Consider the following 23,981-nt stretch of genomic DNA (forward strand, 5'->3'; position numbering starts at 1 on the left):
CTGGCTATGATATTCAGCAGAGATATGGGATAACTCAGGGGAGACGTGGAGTCAAGGGAGGACTTTTTTAAAAGATGGGAAACATCGGGGCAAGTTGACTTGTTGATGAAATTGATACAATAGGTGAGAGACAGGAAATGCAGAAGAGAGAAAAGATAAGCAAACGAGTCATGATCTTCAGAAGTTGAGAAATGATGGAGTTTAGGGTATCTGTGGAAGCAATATATATTTAAGGAGAAGAACAGTTGACATCTTTCCAGAATTTGTAGTAAGAGACACAAAATCTTCAGATTAAAAAAACACTAAATGAGACTCAAACCAGATAAATAAAAATAATCTGTATCTATGCCAATTATACTGAAATTGCGGAACACCAAAAGACAAAGCAAAATCCTAAAAAACAACAACAACAACAAAAACCAAAACAGGTTATCTTTGAAAGGACAGAAATAGGTAAAAATAGACTTTTCTTCAGCAGGAAGAGATGAATAGATTATTGAATAATTTCATCAAAGTGCTCAGACAAAAGTATTGCCAACCTAACTTTTATACCCAGCTAATTATCATCTAAGAGCAAGGGTGAAGTAAAGATATTTTAAGACAAATGTCAAGAGTTTCCAATCACAGATCCTCACTTGAAGAACTACTAAAGGATATACTTCAGTGAGAAGCAAATTGAATCTAGGAGGAAGGATTTCCAGAAGCAGCGGTGAGCAAGAAAACTGGTAAATGTGGGTCAATCTAATCATGCCCTATTTGCATACAATGATAACAAGATGACTAATTTTAGGGGCCTTAAACACAGGGTAAAAAAATGACATGGAAGTTTGAAGGGGATGAAGAAGTCTAAAGTTCTCATAATTTGGGAAATGTAAGAAGAGCTACTAATTAACTGAAGAATATTTTAAGTCAATTATGCGTGTATTAAATTTTTGATAATTTAATAAAGGGTGGGATGAAATCCATTAATCAAAAGTAATATATGGCAGGGTGTGGTAGCTCATACCTGTAATCCCAGTGCTTTGGGAGATCAAGGTAGGAGGATCACTTGAAGCCAGGTAGAGACCAGCCTGGGCAACACAGCGAGACCCCATCTCTAAAAAGAGTTTGAAATTTAGCTGGGCATAGTAGCACATGCCTGTAGTCCTAGCTACTCAGGAGACTGACATGGGAGGATGGCTTGAGCCCAGGTGTCCAGGGTTAAAATGAGCTATGATGGCGCCACTGTACTCCAACCTGGACAACAGACTGAGATTATCTCTCTCTCACACAGACAAATACATAAAAGAAAAAGAAATATAGGTTTAATTAAACCAGTAAAAAGCAGGGAAGGAGAAAAAAGATGCAATAGAAAAGCACAGTGATTATTAAAAAAATCCTAATACAACTCTAATCAGAATAAGTGGCTCTAATTCATCACAAAAAAAGATTTTTAGATAACATTTTAAAAATCCTTTCAAGAAACACAAACATAACATGAGATAAATGTAAGACAGACAGACATACCCAGCAAACTAGCCAATAGAAACCCAAAGTAGAGCAAATATATATATTTGCATTATTAGTGACAGAGACAATAGAGATTTATTTTTACCAGAAGGATATAATTTTGAGCTTTTGTATGACAATACGGTTTCAAAAATATAAAGCAAAATTGAAAGACTTACAAAGAAAAATTGGCAAATCCACAATCATAATGATTTTGACATCTTTCATAGAAACTAGTAGATCAAATAGCTAAAGTTGCTCTATGAATACAAAAGGGATCTCATATCCAGCAATTCAAAGAACACACACATTTTTCAAAACCACTTGGAATATTCATACCAATTGACCACAAATTAAGCTTCAACATATATAAAAAATTGATATCATACATACCAGATTCTGAATATAATACAATAACATTTCAAATAGACAGTCAAAGGCCAGTATGTTTGGAACGGTACATTTGGTACCAGTAGCATACATTGAAAAGACAAGAAACCAAATCACACATATATGGATACTTGGTATATCTCAGAAGTGGCATTACAAATTAATGGGGGAAGGATGTCAGACAGATGAATTATATCCTATTTTCATCTTATTTCCACCTTTCCAGCAACTCATTATTCACTCATTTGTTTGATATTTACATGCTGATTGCCTGCTTTGAACTTGGCCCTGTACTAGTCCTTGGATATACAAAGTTGAAATAGATGAGAGGAATAAGAACTGCCTGCACTCAAGGATCTCATTATCTACAAGAATAAACAGGCAATTATGCGTCAGGTGATACAGCAGAACATGTAGGAGATCCTATGGTAGTATAATGAAGAGAATAATACATTCTTCCTAGAAGTCTAGGGAAGGGGATATTGAACTGGGCTTTGAAGGATGGATAGGAATTCACAAGCCTGGGAAAGATTGAGCAGGTGGGGCAGTGATGGTGTTGACTGGGGAGCAGATGACTTGAGGAAGACATTTATAAAAGAGGAATCAGCATAACCAAAGGCCAATGAAGGTGGGCTTAGGTTTTGAAAGGCATTCTTTTCTGGCAAATGGTGTTTTTTTTTTTTTTAAAAAAAAAAAAAAAAAAAAAAGAATGACATCACGTTGTTCTCTGAAACATTTTGAGTGGATGAAATAACCACCTGTTAAATATCCCTATATCTTGGGGTAAAAATGAAAATGCAGTATTTAGAAATTACGTGAGTGGCTACATGTTTACTGCACATGGACACAATGCATACTGACAAAATATAAACTGGCCTATTGTTTCAGGAAAAACAGGATAGGCTAATCACAGATTTTTCTAAAATTTCACTTCTTTGCCCATATATTTAAAAATAATTGAGCACATCAGGATTGCATTTTTAATGCTTATTATCACTGTCCATATTTACCAACATCCTTTCCCAACAAGTATCCCTATTGCCTTTGATCTCATTTGTCCAGCCAAATAAATGCATAGACGTTTCAAATAGCAGGTAACGCCCAGTGTCCCCACACAGTCCCAAAGAAATGAAACAAAATGAAAATAGAGTGGGGATGTAAAGTTAAACATTATTTTAGGCCCATTGCCTACTTTTCTTTTTGGTGATGGGCCATTGTTTATTTTCATGACCGATATATTGTTCAATTTTCTTTTGGATCCACAAGGACAATCTCTAGACAGAAGCCTACATGTAAATGCTGAGGGCATGCTCTGAGCCCATTTTATTTGGCTTCTACTTATTATGTCTACTCTTTCATTGAAATACACCATATCTTAAAATTCACTGGTCAGCTTTTTCCATTTTCTGAAGTTTATTGATTTGCAAGAATATCTTTTTAGAGAAAGAACATTTTGAAAACTTTAGGGCAGTAACTAAAATATTCTAGACAGGAAGAAAATACTCCAGACAGGAAGAATGTCTGTCCAAGACTATTATACTAGGCACGGTCTGCCTGGAATTCAAAAACCACACCAAACAAAAAAGATGATATTACATGAGATAAGGTATGTTTGACAAATAGCCCAGGAATGGCTACTTTGTAAAAACAAGAGCAAGAAGAGTCATCCAGAGAGATCTCAGGCATTTAGCAAGTATCCCTCAACACAGCTCTTTCTAAATGAACAGGATGTTATTTGTACCATATCTGCTGAATCTGGAAGGCAGTATTCTCTAGTGGTTTTATACCAGATATGTTTTGATGGGTCAATGTAGACACCACCCAAATGGATTAATATCAGCTCAGCCTGGGATCTAAACTGTAAGAAGGAATAAGTGCTGTTTATGACATACTGCAGTTGAGAATTTTTGCTTTTTCTTACCAGTATACATCATGATTTCTTAGCCTTGGCACTACTGATTAACATTTTGGGCTGGAAAATTCTTTGTAGTGGGGTTGTGCCTTGTACATTGTAGGATGTTCAGCAGCATCCCTGGCCTCCACCCACTAAATGCCAGTAGCACTCTGGGACAAATCACAAATATCTGCAGGCATTGACACATGTCCCCCAGGGGTTGGGGGGGCAGTGTTAGGGTGGGGGGGGGTGAAGTTTCCTTTATTGAGGGGGGGGTGAAGTTTCCTTTATTGAGAAGCACTGGTATAGATGGAAACCTTATTGCCTCAATTTGTCATTTTATTATTCATATTAAAAATCAGAATGTTATTCTTTTGCTTTGAAAAGGAATTTTTGGGTCAGAGGCAGTTTGTTTGTTTGTTTAGCTACTTTTTGTTCACAGAAGACAGAGCTAAAGTCCCTTCCAGCTACATGTGGCTGGGTTTTGGAGGTCTAGTCTAGCCTTTGCCCAGGGCTAACTGAGAGGCTGGAGGGCAGGCAGCCTATCCTGCGTCACCCAGGTCAGCCGCACAGTCAAGGCTTCCAGATCTCTGCCAAGGACTCTTCCTATAATTTACTGTATTTCCCATAACCATGTGACATTCATCTCTTACAAAAAATTAGGTTAAACTTTGGACTCTCCCCTTTTGCAAGACCAGATGAAGTACTAACCTTGAAGTGACCCTTTTCAGATGTAAGAAAACACAGCAGAGGTGAATCAATCTATGACAGAGACTCTGAGTTCCCTCTGAAAGGCTGGCCAAGCAGCTGGGGCAGGGGAGCTGAGTTTCTCAAACCCGGCACCACAGATCCCTGGACTTCTCATTAGCAGCTGCCCTAGTTTAAGATAGGATTGCATTTCTAAAATCTTGATTGTCTCAAAGCTTTCTGGGAGTCTCCCCATTGCATAAAGTAAGATATTCTCATGCTAATTAACTTTGGTCAGGTTTATGAGCACGTGGACACTCACATCCTTTTGACACTTTCCTGCTCCAAAACCTGGAGTGGTTCCCCATTGCCAGTGGTGAGGTTTCTCAGTCTCAACACTACTGGCATTGAGGGCTGCATAACTCTTGGTTGTGGTGGCCTGTCCTGGACGTTTAGTAGCACACCTGGCCTCAACTGGATGCTTCTGGAGGAAGGAGAGGGAGAAGGAGAGACAGAGGAAGGAAGAGATTATGAAAGTAGGGAGGGAAAGGAAGGAAGGAAGGAGCGGGGAGAGAAAGAGGGAGGGAGTTAGGAGGAGAAAAAGAAGGAAGGAGGGAGGGAAGGAGGAAGAGAGGGAGAAACTGGCTCCAGGTATACTCCCAGTTCCTGTTTCCACCCATCCCTGAGTTTTGAGTATTCCCTGGAGGCTTTATGAGACCATCCTGTATAAGAGTCTATTTAGCTTAAGATAGTTTCCAGGGGTTATATTACTTGAAAACAAGGAGTTTGTCTTCATTATAATGGTGGAGCAGGCTGAAGTAGGAGGCAGACAAAAACAACTCCGATTCATAGCACTCTGGGAGCAGAAACAACTTTTTTTTTTTTTTTTTTTTTTTTAATAAAGCCATGTATTTCCAAACCTATTTATTCCAGTCTCACTTTGAGTCCCTCATTTTATATTTAAGGTGATGAGTTTTGTCTTTCTTTTGAATTTTCTTTCCAGACTTGTTTCTGGCAAAACAGCCTTTTCTGACTATTAACTTAAAACAACAACAACAACAACAACAACAACAAAACAAGCCCCCAACCATTCTGAAGCCAATTTCTGCCTGTGTCAATTTGCAGGTGCAATATCCAGCTGTCCCTGTTCTCCAGGCACAGAAGTAGTATCATATGGACAGAAAAGGGTGATGGACACCTGGGAGTTTGACAAGAAGGCAAGGCAGCCAAAACGCTGGGAATGACATGAAGGGCTGACACACTTTTATGAGGTCAACGGGGAAGAGGAAGAGAGAGGGGCTTGCATGCGGGAAGCAAAAAGTCTTCTTCAAAGCAAATAACCACTAGACTGAGAAGAATGCAAAAATGAATGAAAGGCCTCGAAATCATTAAGGAGCCACAAATCCAAACCGGGAGGTGGTGGTGCTGCCACGTCCTGGACAGGTGTTTTAGTGGCAGTGTGGGGACATATTCTCAGCCTCTTAAACTTCTAGTCCTGGTCTCCAGGATAGCATGGGGTGGGGGCTGCATGTTGAGAAGGAGCATGCTACGAGAGCACATGCAGTGGAGTGTGCCATGAGAACGGGGTGCTCCTGGTGCACGCTCAGTCTGTCAGCAGAGTGGGGGACATAATAAGAGTAAGTAGGGCAACCATTTCCCCTATGTCCTGATGGGACGCTTTTGAAAGGCACCACACAGGACAGCTGTTGTGAACAGGGACAGATCCCTCCTCCCCCTCACCCGCCTGCCCACATGGATCAGACACGGGGTAGCACTGCACAGTCACCATCCCTGGCAAATGGGGATTGAGAGCTGGCCTGACACATCCTGGTAGGGCCTCCATCTCTCCTGCACCATCTGATGACCCTGGCAAGGGCCCACTCCCTGGAAGGACTCTAGTACAATGAACACAAGTGCATACAACACGCAAGCCACACAAGAGGGCAAACTGCAGGGCAGGGAGTGAGGAGAGGGCTCCGAAAGCTCAACTGTAGGGAGATACGGTCCCCTGCTTTCTGCCAATGTGAATGAACGGCTTGCGGGCCAGGACCTGTTCTAGACACTGGGGTTTCTGCAGTAAATAAAACAGACAAAAATCCCCACTCCATGAACCCTCTCTACCCACCCCCTCCCATCGGGAGTTTCCCTCTGGTGAGGGGAAGGCAGGCAAACAAACACATAAATATGTACTAGGTCAGCTGGTGATCAGTGCTAGGGAGAAAAGGAAAGCTGGTACAGGCTGGGCAGGAGGTGGAGGAGGGGTGGAAAGGGAGTGGGGAACACACAGTGATGGCAATTAGAACTTTCTAGGCCTCTGCTCTCCATCCGTATTCCATATGGGGAAGAAGGAAGGGTGCACTGGAAGCACATGGGGGTGGGAGAGAATTTGGTAGGAAAGAGTGATGCAGATCCCCATGCAGACTGGAGAGGCTGGGAACAGGAGCAGCAGGCTGAGTGGGGGAAGGGCCTGCTCAGGAGACCCTGATGGCTCCAGGGCCCAGGGATCATCATCTTTCCACCATCTGGCCCATCCCAGCTGAAGATTTAAATGTGATGGACTCCTTTCTGTCCCCCAGGTCTCTCCCCTGCACCCTATTCGCTCCTGGCACATTTCTGACTCCAAGTGTTCACTCCTGTTGTTTGCATAGCCCGGGTGCTCTTTCTTTCCCCTGTATAACCATCCTTGATCTACTTATTTACTTGGGCTTCAGCCAACTTTCCACCTCCCCACGAGGATTCTTGGTTAAGGCTGAGAGAACAACCACACTGCCTCTTACACAGGATCCCCAGCACCAGGGAGCCCCCTCCTCTTTGAATGCTCACAGAAGCTTGTCTTTTACTCCTGTTTTTTTAGACATCACCACAGGGTCAGCTTCAGGGCACATGTAACCTGTGCGGTGGCACAGAGCCCTGTCCTTAGCATGGTGTAATGCGCTGCTGTCACAGTTCTGAAAATCTCAATAATTTTTTTTAACAAGAACCTCACATTTTCATTTTATACTGGGTCTCACACATGACCTGCCCAGTCCTGCGTAATCAATCACACACATTAGTGTGAACTTAGAGCTACAGCATAAATTTCATTATAAAGTATAACGTATACTCTGAATAGGAACCAGCCACAGCAAATAGACACTTCCAGCTTACTATTAAAAATGGAAGCTTACCAGCTATTTTGAAGTTTTTTGGTGCCTCTTTTAATGAAGAAATGCTTGGTAAAGATAAGAGACAAAGAATAACTAAATTTCACCACTTTCTATCAGAGCAATGAAGCATTAAGAAAATCCACGAAAACTTTTCTTTAAAGATGTTAAAAATCAATAGCCATGGAAATTAGCAGTTGTGCCTGGACCAAGGGGTTGACACTTAGGAGCAATTAGATGACATCTAAAGACCTTTTTTCATGGATATAAAAATCTTTAATGAAACTGTAAACTTTAACATTACTGACAATGCATCCTTTAGGGTGAGACTAGAGATCCTTCCTACTGAGGGTTTCTGAAAATGTCAATTACAGTTCCTATAACGGGTTGCATTGTATATCCCCCAAAAGGTGTGTTTCACTCCTAACCCTGGGTCACTGTGCATATGACCTTGTTTGGAAATAGGGTCTTTGAAGATATAATTAAGATGACATCATACTGGATGAGTCTGGGCCCTAAATCCCATGGCTGGCAACCTTATAAGAAGATGACAGATACACAGAGACACACAGAGAAGGCTATATGAAGATGGAGGCAGAGATTGGAGTGGTGTGTCTACAAGACAAAGAATGCCAAGGACTGCCAGCAACCATCAGAAGCTAGGAGACAGCTGCAGGGCAGTTTCTCTTTCAGAGCCTCCAAAAGGACCCAACCCTGCCCATACCTTGATTTCAGATTTCCCAACCTTCAAAACCATGAGCAAATAAATTTGTGTTGTTTTAAGTCACCAAATTTGTGGTCATTTGTTATGACAGCTTTAGTATAAAGTACTTTTTAAAAGCTGGGAGAAAAATGTGTGAAATCTAATCTAAATCATCTAAGTCATCCATTTACTTTTTAAACAAATGAGGGATATAAACCAGTATTGGCTACAGGATGGAATACATTCAAAGAAATAACCACTATCAGGCTTTATTTCATTTTCTCTTACATATAATTAATGAGAGAAGAAGAAAGAGATGGTAGAAAAGAGACAAAAGAAAGAAGGGCATGAAGAAGAGAGAGTAGAAAATAAAAAATAGAAAAAGCTAGACACAAAAATACAAGTGAGAGGCACGAAAAGATAATAATAGATGCTAACATCAAATGGATACTTACCAGGTGCCAGAGACCATGGTAAGTGACTCACATGTATTCTTTAAACCTCATAACACTCCCATTTTATAGATGAGGGAACTGAGGCAGAGACAGCTGGGCTCTTTGGAAGAACATGGTGTGGCCAGGAGTACTACATGGGCTAAAGCTACCTCAGCACTGTGCTAAGTGTGGGGAGGAAGCCGAGCAAGCCGACGCCTGGGCCTCTGAGGTTGGCTGGCCTGAAGATTTTCAGAGCTCAACCATAAGGTATTATTAGGTGAACCATTCAAAAGAGAGCTGTTCCAGTTACAGCAGAGTGCCTCTTTAAATCAACTAGATAAACAGAGATGCAGTTATAAAATGAGCTAAATAACCGAGTGGTTTTTCTCTTGACAAACAGTTTTCATTTTAGAGAGGAGTGTGTTCATTTCACCATTCCTCCAGCACATACCTCTCAGTGCCTAGTAGGTACAAGTAACCCTAGGAAATCCAGGCTTTAAATGAGCAAAAATTGCATCAGCACACAGTGTTGAAAAGTATACGATTATTGTATGCGATGAGGCGCAACTGTCCTTTGGTTCCCAAAGCTTTTATTCTCAAAGCTGAATTTTGCTTTGCTTAGACAAACTTTGTTTGAGAAGCAAAGGCAGTGACTGTGAGCTTTCTGAGAGAACGGAGCACAAGGTCCCAACTTAGGGAATGTTGGGGGTTTCTATTCATTCCTCTTGACAAAGCTCCTGGGCAGAGCAAAGGAAAGGGCTTTTTACCTGGGGTAATAGTCCTGACTGGGGCAAACAATCTTGTTATGGGGTGAGAAGACAAACCCTACTGGCAGATTCAAATGGCAGGTAGGAGGCCTTAGACGAAAGTGCAGGCAGCACCCAGCAAAGCCTATTGGCTGATGAGCATGAAAATGTGATTATTTGTCTTTTTATTGATTGCTTACTATATGCTATGCACATAATAGCCTTAAATATTAACGTGAATTACAAATCAAGAAGGCTTCAGAATAAAGCCCATTAGAAGTTAATGTAAATAAAAAGCCAATGTAAAATTAAGGTCTGAAACACAAATTCCGAGCAGATGGCAGGGACGTAGGATAAGAAATTTCTTCCTTTAGTTCAGTTCAGTGCCTTGTCCCTAAAAACCTGCCACTGTATTTATAGCCTGAGCCTGCTTTTTGAATGTTCTTCCAAAAACCGTGTAAAGTTTCCACCTAGAGTTAGTTGCGGCTGAGGAGTGGGGAGATTGAGGGTGGAAAGGGCAAGGAAGGACAAAGAGGATGCCTCATCCTCCCCTGCCATTCATTCTTAAGGACAGTGGCACCAACAGTACCACTGAATGCCACAATCAACTGTCACAGCTACTTGGGGTCTGCTAAGTTTCAAAGATATCTATTTAAAACACGGAAGAGAAACGCTCCTGTCTGGCTTGTGTACTCCTCTTGAACAACTTCTCTATTGTGTGCCTTTCTTCTTTCAAGAGCTGTAACAGTGAATAGCTATTGAGTTTTTAAGCAAATACTAAAAGAGCTGTTTTCCAGTGATAAGTAATATATTGTGTTAGCAACGGTACTACTTAAAAAATAAGATTTAACTATCTTTTTGTTTTAAAATGTCTTAAGATTAATTTTCCATTCAGGGATCTAACATTAAAAGGACTGAAATTAGTTTTGAAAATATCAACTATATATATTTGTGTGTTTTTAACACAAGCTCAGACACAGAATATACATGGACAAGCTACTCCATGCAAACATTATTATAGTACAGAATAATTACAATTTCTTAAAGCCAAATGAATTGGAATTTTCAAGAGGAAGAAAAAGAATTTACAAGTCCATGAAGATCCATCCTCTCATCACTAGTAGTGTATCCACAGGATGCAAAAAAATCAAGGATTTCTGCTAAAAATCAGAAAAACACTTTCTTAAGGCCAAAAAATTTAATGAGGATAAAAATGGAAAACAGAGTTAAAAAAAAAAAAAAAAAAAAAAAAAAAGGGAGGCATTTAATGCACCAAATTAGACCTGTCAATATTCAGTGATGGGAGAAATATGAAAAGCTTTGGCATAGAAGAGGACCTATGCAATGCAATTCTTCACCCTAATGCTAAGTATGTAGGGCTGTATAATTCCATTCCTCAGTTCAATTATAGCATGCAAATGCCTGAGCTGCTGGCTTTCTAAAAACAGATGCAGGGAAACAGACCAAACTAACACCAATGTACATTTAATAGATGAATATTTGTCCTTAGAAAGAATCGGAAAGCAACAGAATAAAATCAGTTTCCCTCGTCACCTCTGACAAAAGGGTTATCTAATTCCAAGAGTCACTTGGGTTACTGACCCTAAAGGAAACAAGAATTTTTTTAAAAGAAGGCAATTCACATTTTGCTTCTCCTGCGTATTGTTTTCTTCCTGGGTCCTCCCTCTCCACTCTCCCCAGCTTTCAAACTGCCAGCTCACTTTTTGGGGTGAAGCCTCTAACTGTAACCTGTCTCTCCTCCCCTCAACTGCAATTCAAGCTAGACAATTTGGCATCAGCATCCCTTTCCAGCCCTTCTTGGAAAATACTTGGGCAAAGGAAACAGGCCATAATTTTCTGATGGTAGGCCCCTTCTACAAGGACCAGTCTGAAACGAAGAGAGCGGTCTTTCCACTTTATGAATTCACACGGGAAATTCCACTTAACCCCCCACCAGGTTTCCAGATCTTTTTGTTTGGTCTGGTGAGCAGGATAAAGGCTGTGACCAAGGGTGCCCCCCTGCTAGCCGTACCCGGAGCACAAACAAAAGCTTCTGGATGGCATCTCCTGTCATTATTTGATTTCACAGCTGTCTACGCATAAAGGAAAGGAGTTAGCATCACTGAAAACAGAAGACAAAACACAAAACGAGAAACAGGCAACTGTTTTCCCTTGCTCGGAGACAGCAATATTCTTTACTGAGTGGAAAAGTACTGCTCAGCTCCCAGCAGAACATCTCTGACTGAGAGAGACTGGGCATGCTCTGTGTTTATTTCACTGGACATGGGAACGTGAAGTGGCAATGGGCCCAATTCTCCAAAACTAAGTCAACATCCAGATAAGGTGTTTCCAGGCATAAGCACTAAGGAGACTGCCTTCTGAGGTCTCCAGTTTGAATGGATAGAAAGCACAGGTGTTAAGCTTATAGCTAAATGTGGAAGCAAAGGAATTCGTTATCTATTGACTCTACAATCAGAAACCCGACGGAAACTATACACTACCTTTCCACCTGCCCTTTTGTAACAGAAGAAGGAATGCAGAGGCTTGCTTACCTTAAAGTTGTGTGTCTTCTCATAGTTGAAGTGGTTGTCGTTGTGTGTGAGGGCTGCCCTTCGAACCAGGGAGGAGATCTGTGAACAGGCAAAGAGTTTGAGAGGGGGCCAAAGAAAGCCGCCTTTGACACCCACCTTCACCCCTAAGGCTACGGCCAGCAGTTCTTGGCGTTTCCTGCCCTGCTTAGACTTCCGAACCACAGCACACTTTTTCTCATTTTCCAGCCACAGTTCTTCAGAGAACATAGTGCCTGGATCCCAGATCTTTCTAGTTTCCTCTGCAGAGCGCAGGAAGCCCCGTGCTGTCAGGATTTTCGAACCGCAGCTAATGTTAGGCGGCAGATTTGAGGCAGCTGGGTCCTGTCTGCAGCAGCCTCCGGCATGTGACCTCAAAGGCCCAGTTTGAGTGATGGAGGGGGCTCGGCTTCTGAATAACGACGGGCCTGTTTTGTGCTATTTCTTAAGGCCGACGTGTGCCTGGAACAATAGCAAACATTCATGTGCACAGCAACCCCCAGAAGCGGTATCCAGTCAGCCACTGAGGATTCAGGGAGGCAGAGGCCGGCAGCTTGCTTTCTCCTGCCGCAGCACATTGCAAAGGAGAGGTCTCCCCTACTTATTAGCACATTTTACACTCAAACACACCAGCACGCACACCCCCCAGCCAGCTCTGATGTTCAAAGTATGAGGCTGCATCCAATTCATCTGGGGCTCTGAACCCCATCCTGGGCTGAACTCCAACAGATTAAACCTTTAAACCCTGATGACTGTTTAATCTTACAGGGGTAAAGCCTATGTCTCTTCATTAAAAATCTGCCTTAGCACTTGAAAGCTTCATTTGTATTCTTATGCATGCATTAAATTGGAACAGTCTGAGTACCAAATGGGGTATCAGAGGAGAGCAAAGCTTTTCCGCTCTGAGTTCTGCAAAGTTGCAGAATAAGAGGCAGGATGTCTTGCCCCAGGACACTCCCTGGGCTCTCCTATCCTTCCTGCACGAAAAAACTCTGCTCAAACCCACCCAGACAAGACAATATTCCTTACCTAAAATCAAAACATCATAGTTGCTTTTCTTTTCAATAAAACATCTTCAATGTTCATTCTGTTAGTGCCCAAGCCTATAAAAATGCCCTCCTTGCTCTTAAAAGCATCATCTGTTTGATGGTCTCCCATGACCCTAATTCTTTGGTCCTAGGTCTCCCCATGAAAAGAAGTAGGGAAATCCTGATGTCTTGGGAGTACTCCTGACTCATTGGTGAAGATTAATGCAGCTAATGCCAGACAGTAAAATTAATGCTTTAGGAAGTAGAAAACAAGATCTAGATAACTGGGCCTTTATGTAGATGGGCCGTCCTGTCCTCTACTGAAACAAGGGCCCCATGCTCCAGCCCCTCCAAGCAGCCTTGTGAAGAGTAACCAAAGATCACCCCTTCCCTTGTGTAATTCTTTATTCCTGGTAATCACCATGATTTTAACTCGGCTCAAAAATTCATCCTCCCATTTCATCCTCTCGTTACCTTCAATAAAGACACCCAATTTTTATGTTAAGCTATTGAGCACAATAATTTACGCTGTGTCAGAGGACGTTAGAATGTGTCTAAGGCACTTAACTCATTGAATCTGCAGCATATGGGTGTGAGGAGCAAGATTTTTATTCCCAATTCTTTTGGATGAAGAGATTGAGGCACTGAGAGGTAAAGCAATTTGCCTAAGGACATGCAGCCTAGTTTAAGTGGCAGACCCAGGGCTAGAGCACAAAGCATCTGTGTCCAGCGCCCATGCTCTTCAACACTGTGTCCCGCTGCCTCGGTACACCCATGTGCTGCCTCATCCTGCCATCAGTCCTGACAAATGCTATATCTCAGATATTGGTTGAGTCTGGCCTCTCCCTACCTTTCTTTCCCCACGTAACTCAGACCCTTGTTATCTCTCCAGTCCACCTTACACATAGCTCTACAACAATCTTCCTAATCCGCCCATGCTTCTCCATAGCTTAACTGTGTCCTGGCATTGCTGGTTTTTCATGAGCTGATCCTAATGTACCCAGCTCATCCTATTTCCCTACACTCCCCTCCACAAATCCTACAACATCTCTTCTGTGACATACTTAACTGCTCACCTTGGTAGCTTGCTCTGTTCTTTAGAATATTCTAGCATCCTTTCAACATAGCTACATTTTCACCAACATTTACATTCTAACTCTAATGTTACCCTTTCCAAAATGACTTCCCAGACTCCCCATTGTAGGCCAACTGTGTCTTCTGAAATCCCATCGTGTTTTATCCACATTTTTCTGATTGCACTTGTCCCTTTCTGTCTTGTATTATAGTGACTATAACAGCTCTTATCCCTGCCACACTGAGAACTCACTGTGACATGCTCTATGCTTAATTCACTTTTGTTTCCCCCACAAATATGTCTAATAAGAGTCCCTGCCACAGTAGACACTGAATAAACGCAAGTTGCTAGAAAGCACATGTACATACAGGAAGCCAGGGTTGTGGAAGAAGGTGTGCAAAGATGACTGCATGGTGTGGGGTCTCCAGTCCCTCCTGAGACCACCCATCCACTGCCTTGGCTTCCAGAGACAAGGTTCCCTCCAGGGGTCTACCCTCTTAATGAGCTTCACCAGGCCCCTTGGGCCTTCTTCCCACTGTCTGATTCTGAAGGACAACTGCTATGGCAGGGGTTAAGTGAAGGCTTGGCATACCTTGGCAGGGGTTAAGTGAAGGCTTGGCATACCTTGGCAGGGCTTCCCATCCTTAGTCTACAGGTAAAAAGATGGAGAGAAGCAAAAAGGGTCCTTTCCCAACCTTCACTGCTAGCAAAGCAAGAGAGACCTTTCGATGGTGAGCCATTTGTGTAAGGGCAAATTCTGTGATGTGGACTGGACTAATGACACGAATATACCAGTTTTAGAATCCGATCAAATTAATGAAGGAGACCACTACTACTCCTGCAGCTCGTCCTGCTACAAAATAACTATTTACATGGAAAGTGGGCAAAAGAATCTCCCCCTTTTGGTCTATGGGTGGTTGAATACAATGAGATTTAATATTTTTTCATGTCTGTGCTTGTATGTATAACAAGTAATTTTTATTTCCATTTGTGACAGTGATTTCTTTTTCAGCTATTGATTCAATAGAATTGACCCAAACACAAGACACATTCAGACAAGTGAAGGAACCACACACTATTCCCTGAGGATGCTTCTTTACTAGAAGTATAAGCCTTTGAGCAAGCATTGCTGTGAGCAGTGTGGGTGACCTCAGACCACCCTCTCATTGAGGGAAAACTGATTACAGTAATCTCTTGGTGAAGACTTCCCTCTGAAATGACCCCATCGCACAGAGCTCTTTTTTATCTCAACTCCTCAAGGGAAGCTCCTTGCCTTGTTTTATATGCTCCGTAATGTCGAATACAGTGTTCTCTATACACAGTGGACATTTAATACATTTGCTGACTGTCTTCTTCTAATGAAAATTTCTACCTGACCTGTTTTAATATATACATTCATGAGATGAAGCACATTTCCCTACACGCTCTGTATGAACCAGGGATTCTCATTGGAACGAATGGTCTTTTGGGCCAGATATCTGTTGTTGTGGGAGGTTGTCCTGTACATTGCAGGGTGTTCAGTGGCATTCTTTGCCTGTATTCACCAGATGCCAGTAGAGCCCCTTCCCCCAAGTATGATAATAAAAAATGTCTCCAGACATGGCCAAATATTCCCTGGGAAGCAACGCTGTCTCTAGTTGAGAATACTGGGCTAAATTAATAACACAAATATTAATATTTATATCATGCTTACTATGTGCCAGGTATTATACTCAGCACTTTGCACATATATATATAGATCTATAGATATATTTTTTAAATTTTTATTTGTTTTTTTTTTTTTTTTTTTTTTTTTTTTGAGACGGAGTCTTGCTCTGTCATCTAGGCTGGAGTGCAATGGCGTGATCTTGGCTCACTGCAACCTCTGCCTCCCAGGTTCACATGATTTGCCTGCCTCAGACTCCCAAGTACCTGGGACTATAGGCACATGCCACTGTGTCCGGCTAATTTTTGTATTTTTAGCAGAGATGGGGTTTCACCATGTTGGCCAGGCTAGTTTCAAACTCCTGACCTCAAGTGATCCACCCACCTCGTTCTCCGAAAGTGCTGGGATTACAAGTGTGAGCCATGGCACCCGGCCCACTTTGCATATTTGCACTCATTTAAGATTTAAAACCCTATGAGGTAGGTACTGCTATAATTACCCTTATTTTACAGAGGAGGAAGTGGAAGCTGAGAGTTTAAGTGACTTGCCCATGGCCACATAGCTGGTAAGTGGTAGAATATAGGCACAACTAACTGAGCCTATCTTTCCCCAAAGCCCTGAAGAACAAGTGTCTTTCCTTCTACTACACTTAACATCAAATTTACCTTTTTAACCATTTAAAAATGTAAAATCCAATGGCATTTAATGCATTTACAATGTTCTGCAATGATCACCACTACCTAGTTCCAGAACATTTCATCACCCCAAAATGAAACCCTGTCCCCGTCAGTTCCACTCCTCATTCTCTTTTCCTCCCAGCCTCTGGCAAACACCAATCTGCTTTCTGTCTCTATGAATTTGCCTATTCTGGATATTTTGTATAAAGGGAATCATACAATATATGGGTTTTTATATCTGGCTGCTTCTTAGAATATCCTCATACAAGTTTTGTTTGAACGCTTGTTTTCAATTCTTTTGGGTATACACTAAATCTAGGCTTTTACATATTGTTTAAACAGTCTCTCATCCCCATCATACTTACATTAAAAAATATGCAGTGGCTGAATGCTTGAATTACTCTCTTCCCTGTTATAGTCTGTCAATGAGTAGCAGGTCTGGTGTTCCCTGGACTGGTTTTTAAAGAGGAGACTTTAGTTCTCCCTGAGCCCACTGTGAAAACAGGTACTACTTAAGATACTTCTGGAAGTAGGTGGGGCTATAAATAAATGGTGACATAAGCTCACCACTTCCTTTTTTCTTCTTTTTTTGATGAATAAAGGTTGGGATTCTATTTTCTAAGCCCTCTCACTGTTCTTCTTTCTCTCTGCAATTAGGATCCTGGATCCAAGAAGGAATCAAGTAACGAGAAGGCAATGAGAGGTTGTCAGATAGAGACAAGGAGGAAAGGGTGGGTCAATGGGCAGGAAGACCTGGGAAAATGGAGCCCTTTGGGGTGTCTGTGGACATATAAAGTGCCCAGGAAAGGAATGGTAGGAGAAAGACATATACCCCTCTCACTATACTGGCTTTAATAACCTAGCATCATAAGCCCAGAAGGGATCTTAGAGGTTCATCTAAGCAACAGCTCCTCCTCCACCTGGCTTCAGGCAGGACCACCTCTCGGCTTCTAGGGAACACAACATTGTGCTTTATCAGTACCAAATTCTAGAGAAGGTGATTTGCCACCAATCCACAAGCTTTCCACAAACTTCAAGTAAATTCCAGTGCTACATTTTAAGGCGGGCTCATTGAAAATGGCATCATTAGTCCCTGGATGTCTCCCCGTATTCCAACCACAGTGTCTGTGCTGCCGAGAGCTCTACAGTTCTGTTTATTGAGTCTGAATCTTCCTTAGGTATTGCCCGAGCTATGCTCCTATTCCAAACACTGTCCTGCTGTTGCAGCCTTCTCTGCTTCATGGCAGTGCATGAAATGAAAATCAGTATTAGGAATGATGATGAGGGTGTGGTGAGGAGGGTTCTTCAATATCCCACTGGTGTTTGTGGGATAAGTTGGAGATCGATCAAAAGTCTGGAAAAGTTCACGTGCATTGATCCAATTATTCTATTTATAGGATTCTCTTGAAAAGGTCTTCAGACTAAGATCTAGATAGATAGACAGACAGATAGATAGATAGAGAGATAGATAGATATAGAGATACAGATATTCATCAAAACAATATCAAGAAATGTGAAAAAGCCTAAACAGTCAATATAGGGGAAAAGTTAAATAACTTATAGCATATAAATGTAATAGGGTATTATGGAGACATTAACAAAGCAATTAACAGAACATTTAATGATGAGAAGATTTGCCTCTGATATAATATTAGGTGAGAAGTAGGCTCCTGAGTCATCTATAGTATAATTCCCAGATTTGTAAGTAGGTATACACAGAAAATATCAGAAGAAAACACACCAAAATACATTCAAAATACATTCAATCAAACTGCTGAAGATAAGCAACGGTTACCTCTGAGTGGAAAAATTTTAATTGACATTTATTTTCTTCTAGATTCTTTTCTGTTTTTTTCGAGCTTCCTACAATGACTATGTTCTTATTCCATTATATAAAAATGATTTTTAAAGTATATTATAAAACTCTTATTAGATTTAGTATGCATGGATGATAAATTCTTAACCATTGAGCTTGTCTAATCCCTCCTCCGCTTTTTACAGGGCAAAAGGCCAAGAGCCAGAGAGGTTCCACAATTGCCTCTTACCACAGAGCTATTCTACAACTAAATCTGGAAGCAGATCCAGACTTCAGCTTCTCCTGCCTCACACCTGCAGGCATCAGAACCCCCAGAGGGCTTGTTAAAACATACTGAGCCCCACAGTTTCTGGTTCAGTCAGTATGAGATCAGGCCGGAGAATCTGCATTTCTGATCGGTACACAGGTGATGATGTTGCTGGTCTCGGGACCACACTTTGAGGACCCCCATTTTATTTTTCCACTGAACCTGTGGGCCGCAGCCTTGCCTGATAATTAGAACACACACACACACACACACACACACACACACACACACACAAACACCCCATGCTCAAGCTCTACCTCTACCCAATGAAATCCAAATTTCTGGAGACGGGGGATGGGCTGTAAAAATCCTCCAGGGGCTTGTAATGTGCTCTTAAAATTGAGTGTGACCACACTAATCTCAAGTGCTTCAGTTCAAGGGGATTGTTAGAAAAGATGAAAGTATGAACACAGTCAGTGATGTTGACTAAATCCCCTCCAAAGGAATTAATATTGTTTCAAACACAAAATGTGATCATGTTTCTGCTCATGCTCACCCCACACCTACCTCCCATGATGCCACTTAAAACCTCCAGAGACTATTTAAGGCAAAGGCAAAAATCCATACCATGCCCTGCAGGGGGCCACCTTTCCAGCCTCGCTTGCCACCACTTTCTTGCTGTTACCCTAAGCATGTATACACACACCTATTAGTATGATTTTAAAATTATGATCTAGGGCCCTCACTAGCCTGCTAGCCTTAGGAAACAGGCCCAGAATCAGGTCTTCTGAGGTTCTTCCCATGGAAATCCTTGGCACCACATGTGTGGCAGATTGGGGGTGTTGACTGCCCACAGCCCACTGACACAAAGATTCATTCCTCCTCTCTGTTCCTAGAGAAATTTTACAAACATCTAAAGCTGAAAAATTATTTTAACCTACCTATAAAAGAAGAGTTCTATTAACTCTTCTCTGGTGACTAGCATGATGCCAACATTGGCTTGACACTCAGGAAAGTTTTGTTGCAGAAAACATAAACATGCCCATTTTCAGCAGCTCTCTGTCTTCCTTTCCTTCCATCAGAAATGATTTCCACTCTTATGAAGAGTTACCATGCTCTTTTTTTTTTCCTTGGGCCATTAGCTCATTCCCTGCACATATGTCTGGGGTGCTGGTGTTGGGTGATGACCCTGGGTGTCCCGTTATTTCCCAAAAGCCGCAAAATGTTATATCCTGCCCAGATCCAGGAACACGCAGCAAAATGCTACAGCTATCCGTACAGCCCTGGATGGTGTGGGAAATCTATACTTTCCTTTGTTTTCACGTCCTGTGGGTCACACTGAAATACTTTTAATGGTTGGTTGGTGGTATACTAAGTGTATGCCTACTACCTATTTCTGTGTCTAATATGTGTGTGTGTGTGTGTGTGTGTATACACATTTGTTTCAAAAAGCTTCTATGGGGATTTTGAGGGGACTGGTGGATAAGGAGGTGCGGTGATGTCCGCTGTGGTTTTTTGCTATGGCATTGTGGATCTGGTTCTCTATTCCTTTTGGGAAGAGAAAAAACTAGAAATGCTAAGTGAAATAAGCTCCAGTTGCCGAATGATAATCGAAGGTGTAGTTTTCTTTTTTCAACACTACTAAACCCAGCCTGCTTGATCCTATGTACTTTGAACCCTCTCACATACTGCCAAATGAATCATCCTTGCCCTTCCTAAGAATTGCCCTGTTTGTTATATTCTGTTTGTGGCTTTCAGTCCTGAAAGAGGAGGAAGACAACAAAGACACATAACTAAACGCAAACACATTACCATGGCGCCAAATAAATGAGAAAGACCAGGGTGGGACCTGCCATCTTTCCTGCAATTGGGCTAGTTCGAACGGTATAGTCCTGGTTTTATTTGAGGCCATGTAAGCATCAGGTGTCAACGATTAACCTGGCTCAGTCCTAAAACTGCTGCTGACCTCCGAACCTGCTGCATTCTGATCTGAGACAAGGTTCTTTGTCTCCGATGGCACACCATGCCCAGCTGCCACGCCGAGTATTCTCCAGGGACAGATGGCTACTCTCGATGTGAGAGACACACACAAGTGCCGAAGGAACAGTCTCACTGCCCCTCCTAGAATGCAATCCACTTCATTCAAAACAGTCACCGTTCACCCAAACGGAAAGGCCTGTATGTACACTGAAATGGACCAAAGTACCTTGTTTAGCAGCAAGAAAGTAACCTGATGCTTCTTGGGTTGGTTGATCGTGCAATGCTACCATTGCCGTCCTTCCCACATGATACCACCAGCTGTTCTGCTGAGACTGATGTCAAAAATTGTGGCTAATTTCTGATGTTTCTCACAGACTTTTTAGATGTAGAAATAAAAGATACTCCACCTCATAGAGGAAGACTTTGTGTTGCATTAAGGATCTTGCACATTTCAACACGTCATTGTTATTATTTGCTTTTTTGTTTTGTTTTGTGTGCAGTTTTTGAGAGAGTCAGTATTAACGACAACATGTTTTAACATCCGAGTGTAGTAATCCATTTCCTTAAATACGAACTTTAAAAGTCTTAGTCCAATTTCTCAAATGCTAAACTTTAGAAAGTATGGTAGGGTTATTCTTGAGAGAATGGAACATTTGTTAAATCAAACTCCTTGAAACTTTTGTAAAACTAAGATCCAAGTACATAGTGTAAAACCTAAGGGAGAAGCAGCTATTACAAATTCCCAGCTACCATCTTCCTTCTTGTCCTAGATGACTTTCTTCTCATGTTCCATATTCATTTGCTTTTCTCTGTATTTTCCTTTCTAATATATGACTCAACTCCCCACTTCTGGCCAAAGAAGTAAGTGTCCCAAATGACTGACATGTGGGTTTTCCTACAAAAGTCAAGACACTCAATTTCTAGCTTATGGCATCAAACTGCAATATGGATGTTGGGTGTCTTTCTCAAACGCCGCTCACTCAGGGGAGCCTGGAAAATCCCTGCAAAAGGCCAGATATTTGGCAAATTGCATTTTCTTGTCCATTACTTTCTTGTCCAAATTATGGCAATTTGCAAAGCTAGCACTACAGAATGTACCAAACATAGCTTCCAGCTACTCCTTTACCAGGTTCTTTGGTCAGCAGTTGGAGTAAGGTGCACCTTTATCTACAGGAAAAAAAATCAAATTAACCAGTTGTTTTCTCCATGTGAACTGTCCCATGTTAAAAATAACCAAGATACCTAAGAGACAGGTTTTCAAAATTTCACAAATAAAAATATCTCCAATCCCCACTCTGCTTTTTACAGTGAACAATCACCCAAACAAAACAGTCCTTGACGCCACTCACAGCTGTGCAGCTGATACTGCTCAATATAGTTCTTGGGGATATTTACGAATGCAGTAGTCCTGAAACATGGATATGTTGACACATTCCAAAGTTAATCTAAGTTTATTTCTGGTCTCCTGTGTGAGTGGTGGCTGGGATTTCCAAAATCTACAATTGGTCCTTGTATTTGTGTTTGGGAAGACTAGCTCTAACAAGCATATGGCCGTGTCATCCCTTCCCAAATGGAATGTCAGAGTGTGTGTGACGATGCAGACACCTCTCAAGCCACTCCCTGCTCTGGAAGAGAGGCTGTCATGCTAATGAACAAGTTTAAATATTCCAGGGGAAGACGGTTCAGTCTGAAATGACCACATGCAATTTGGCCTATGGCTCTGTTTTAATGCAATACAGTTATTCCTGGATATGTTGCAAACACAGCTCCTTCACTCCTTCCTTCCCTCTCTCCCTCCCTCCCTTCCTTCCTTGCTTCCTTCCTTCCTCTCTTCCTTATTTCAGCAAATAAGTATTGAGCATCTATTATTTATCAGGCACTGTGTTAGGCCAGTGAGATAGAACAGGGAACAACTACTCTTAGAGAGTAGACAACAAACAAAACTAAGAAGCACATTACATATTCTTTTAAAAAGTGTTGGGAACCATGAAGAAAAACAAAGCAAGAACACAGGATAGGAAGTGATACAGAGGGAGGTTACAATTTAAATCAAGGTGGTCAGAAAAGGTCTCAGGAGAAAGTGACATTTGAAAATTTGGGCAAATATTGGCCGGAGGTGATAGGTGAGCCATGCTGACATCTGGAGGAAGAACATTCCAGGCAGAGGGTACAGCACATGCAAGGCCATGAGATAGGAGCAATCATGGGAGACTCAAGAAAGAGCAGAGACCAGGAACAGCTAGAGTGGTAGGTGCTAGAAGGTGTGGAAAGGGACCTAGGGCCTTCTGGGAAAGAATGGGACTCCCACTTTCACTCTGAGTGACGTGAGCAGCCACTGCAGAGTCTTGAACAGAGCTGTGTGTCATCTGAATGACTTTACAAAAGCATTGCTCTGCCTGCTGTGTTGATGACTGTAGCGGGGCTAAAGTGCATGCAGGAACATCAGTTAAAGGCTATTGCAGAAACTCAGCTAAAGGATAGACAGTGGCTTAGATGAGGGTGGGAGCAATGGGAGGTGATAACAAATGGCCAGAATCTGGATACTGTTTCAAGGTAAAGTCTACAGGATTAGCTGACAGGCTGGATGTGAAGTACACACGAAAGAAAGAATTCCAGGTAATGGTGCAGTTTTGGGCCTGAGCAACTAGACAGAAGAAGTTTCCATTAAATGAGATGAAGAAGACTCCAGGAGAAGCAAGAGTGAAAGAGAAGGCCAGCTGCTCCATTTTGTGTATAGGAACATTGAGACAGTTGGACTTACATGTCTGAGGTTCCTGGAGAGACAGATACCAGAAATCTACTTATGGGTAGATGAATTTTAGAGGAAGAGAGTTGTGCAGATAGAGCAGAGCGGAGACCCCAGGACTAGGTTCGGGGACCTCCAACCATCAAGAGGTCAGTAAATTGAGAAAGAACTAGTCACAAAGAAAGACAAGGAAAGCTGACACTCATAGGACAGGTATGATAGAGAGTGAGAAAGGACCACAGGGATTAGCAATATGAAAGTAAGTGATCACCCTGACATGAGCCGTTTCCAGCAGCAGTTGGGGGAATCTGATTGCAGGTGTTTTAAGAATGGGAGAAGAGCACTTGGATCAGAGACTACTGTAGAGCCAGTGCTGGGAACACCGGACAGCCAACCGCTGCAGTCAAAAGAGTGGGAACAGGTAGGATCCAGAGTTGGCTTGTTTATCCTTTTAAGAAAGAAAGAAAGCTACTGAGATTTCCCTTGTCCATCATAAAACCACACCCCACATAATAAAGAGTCTGACTCCATTTTTATTGTTTGCTTACTGATTGCAAGTCAAGAACAAGGCCAGTGCACTCCCTCCCTTGGTGCTGGTGGAAGTTCAAACCATGCAACCCCTGCTGGCATGAGAACGCTTTCCCAGCTCCGCCTCCGAACCACCACAGAACGCTGAGCCAGTTCTCCTGCCCAGCTCTCTCAAGCCATTGTATGG

At 42.0% G+C, this 23,981-nt stretch overlaps 1 protein-coding gene across 2 annotated transcripts in view; it reads right to left on the minus strand.

Moving 5' to 3' along the window:
• CHN2 (chimerin 2) overlaps positions 1-23,981 on the minus strand; it is a 313,925-nt gene that overhangs the window by 21,716 nt on the left and 268,228 nt on the right. For both annotated transcript variants that reach the window (XM_007981751.3, XM_073009016.1), the window contains exon 7: positions 12,038-12,115. In XM_007981751.3, coding sequence (XP_007979942.1) covers positions 12,038-12,115 — 78 coding nt within the window. The remainder of the gene's footprint in view (positions 1-12,037; positions 12,116-23,981) is intronic.

This window comes from Chlorocebus sabaeus, chromosome 21 (genome assembly GCF_047675955.1).
Source record: "Chlorocebus sabaeus isolate Y175 chromosome 21, mChlSab1.0.hap1, whole genome shotgun sequence".
In the NCBI taxonomy this organism is placed as follows: Eukaryota; Metazoa; Chordata; class Mammalia; order Primates; family Cercopithecidae; genus Chlorocebus; species Chlorocebus sabaeus.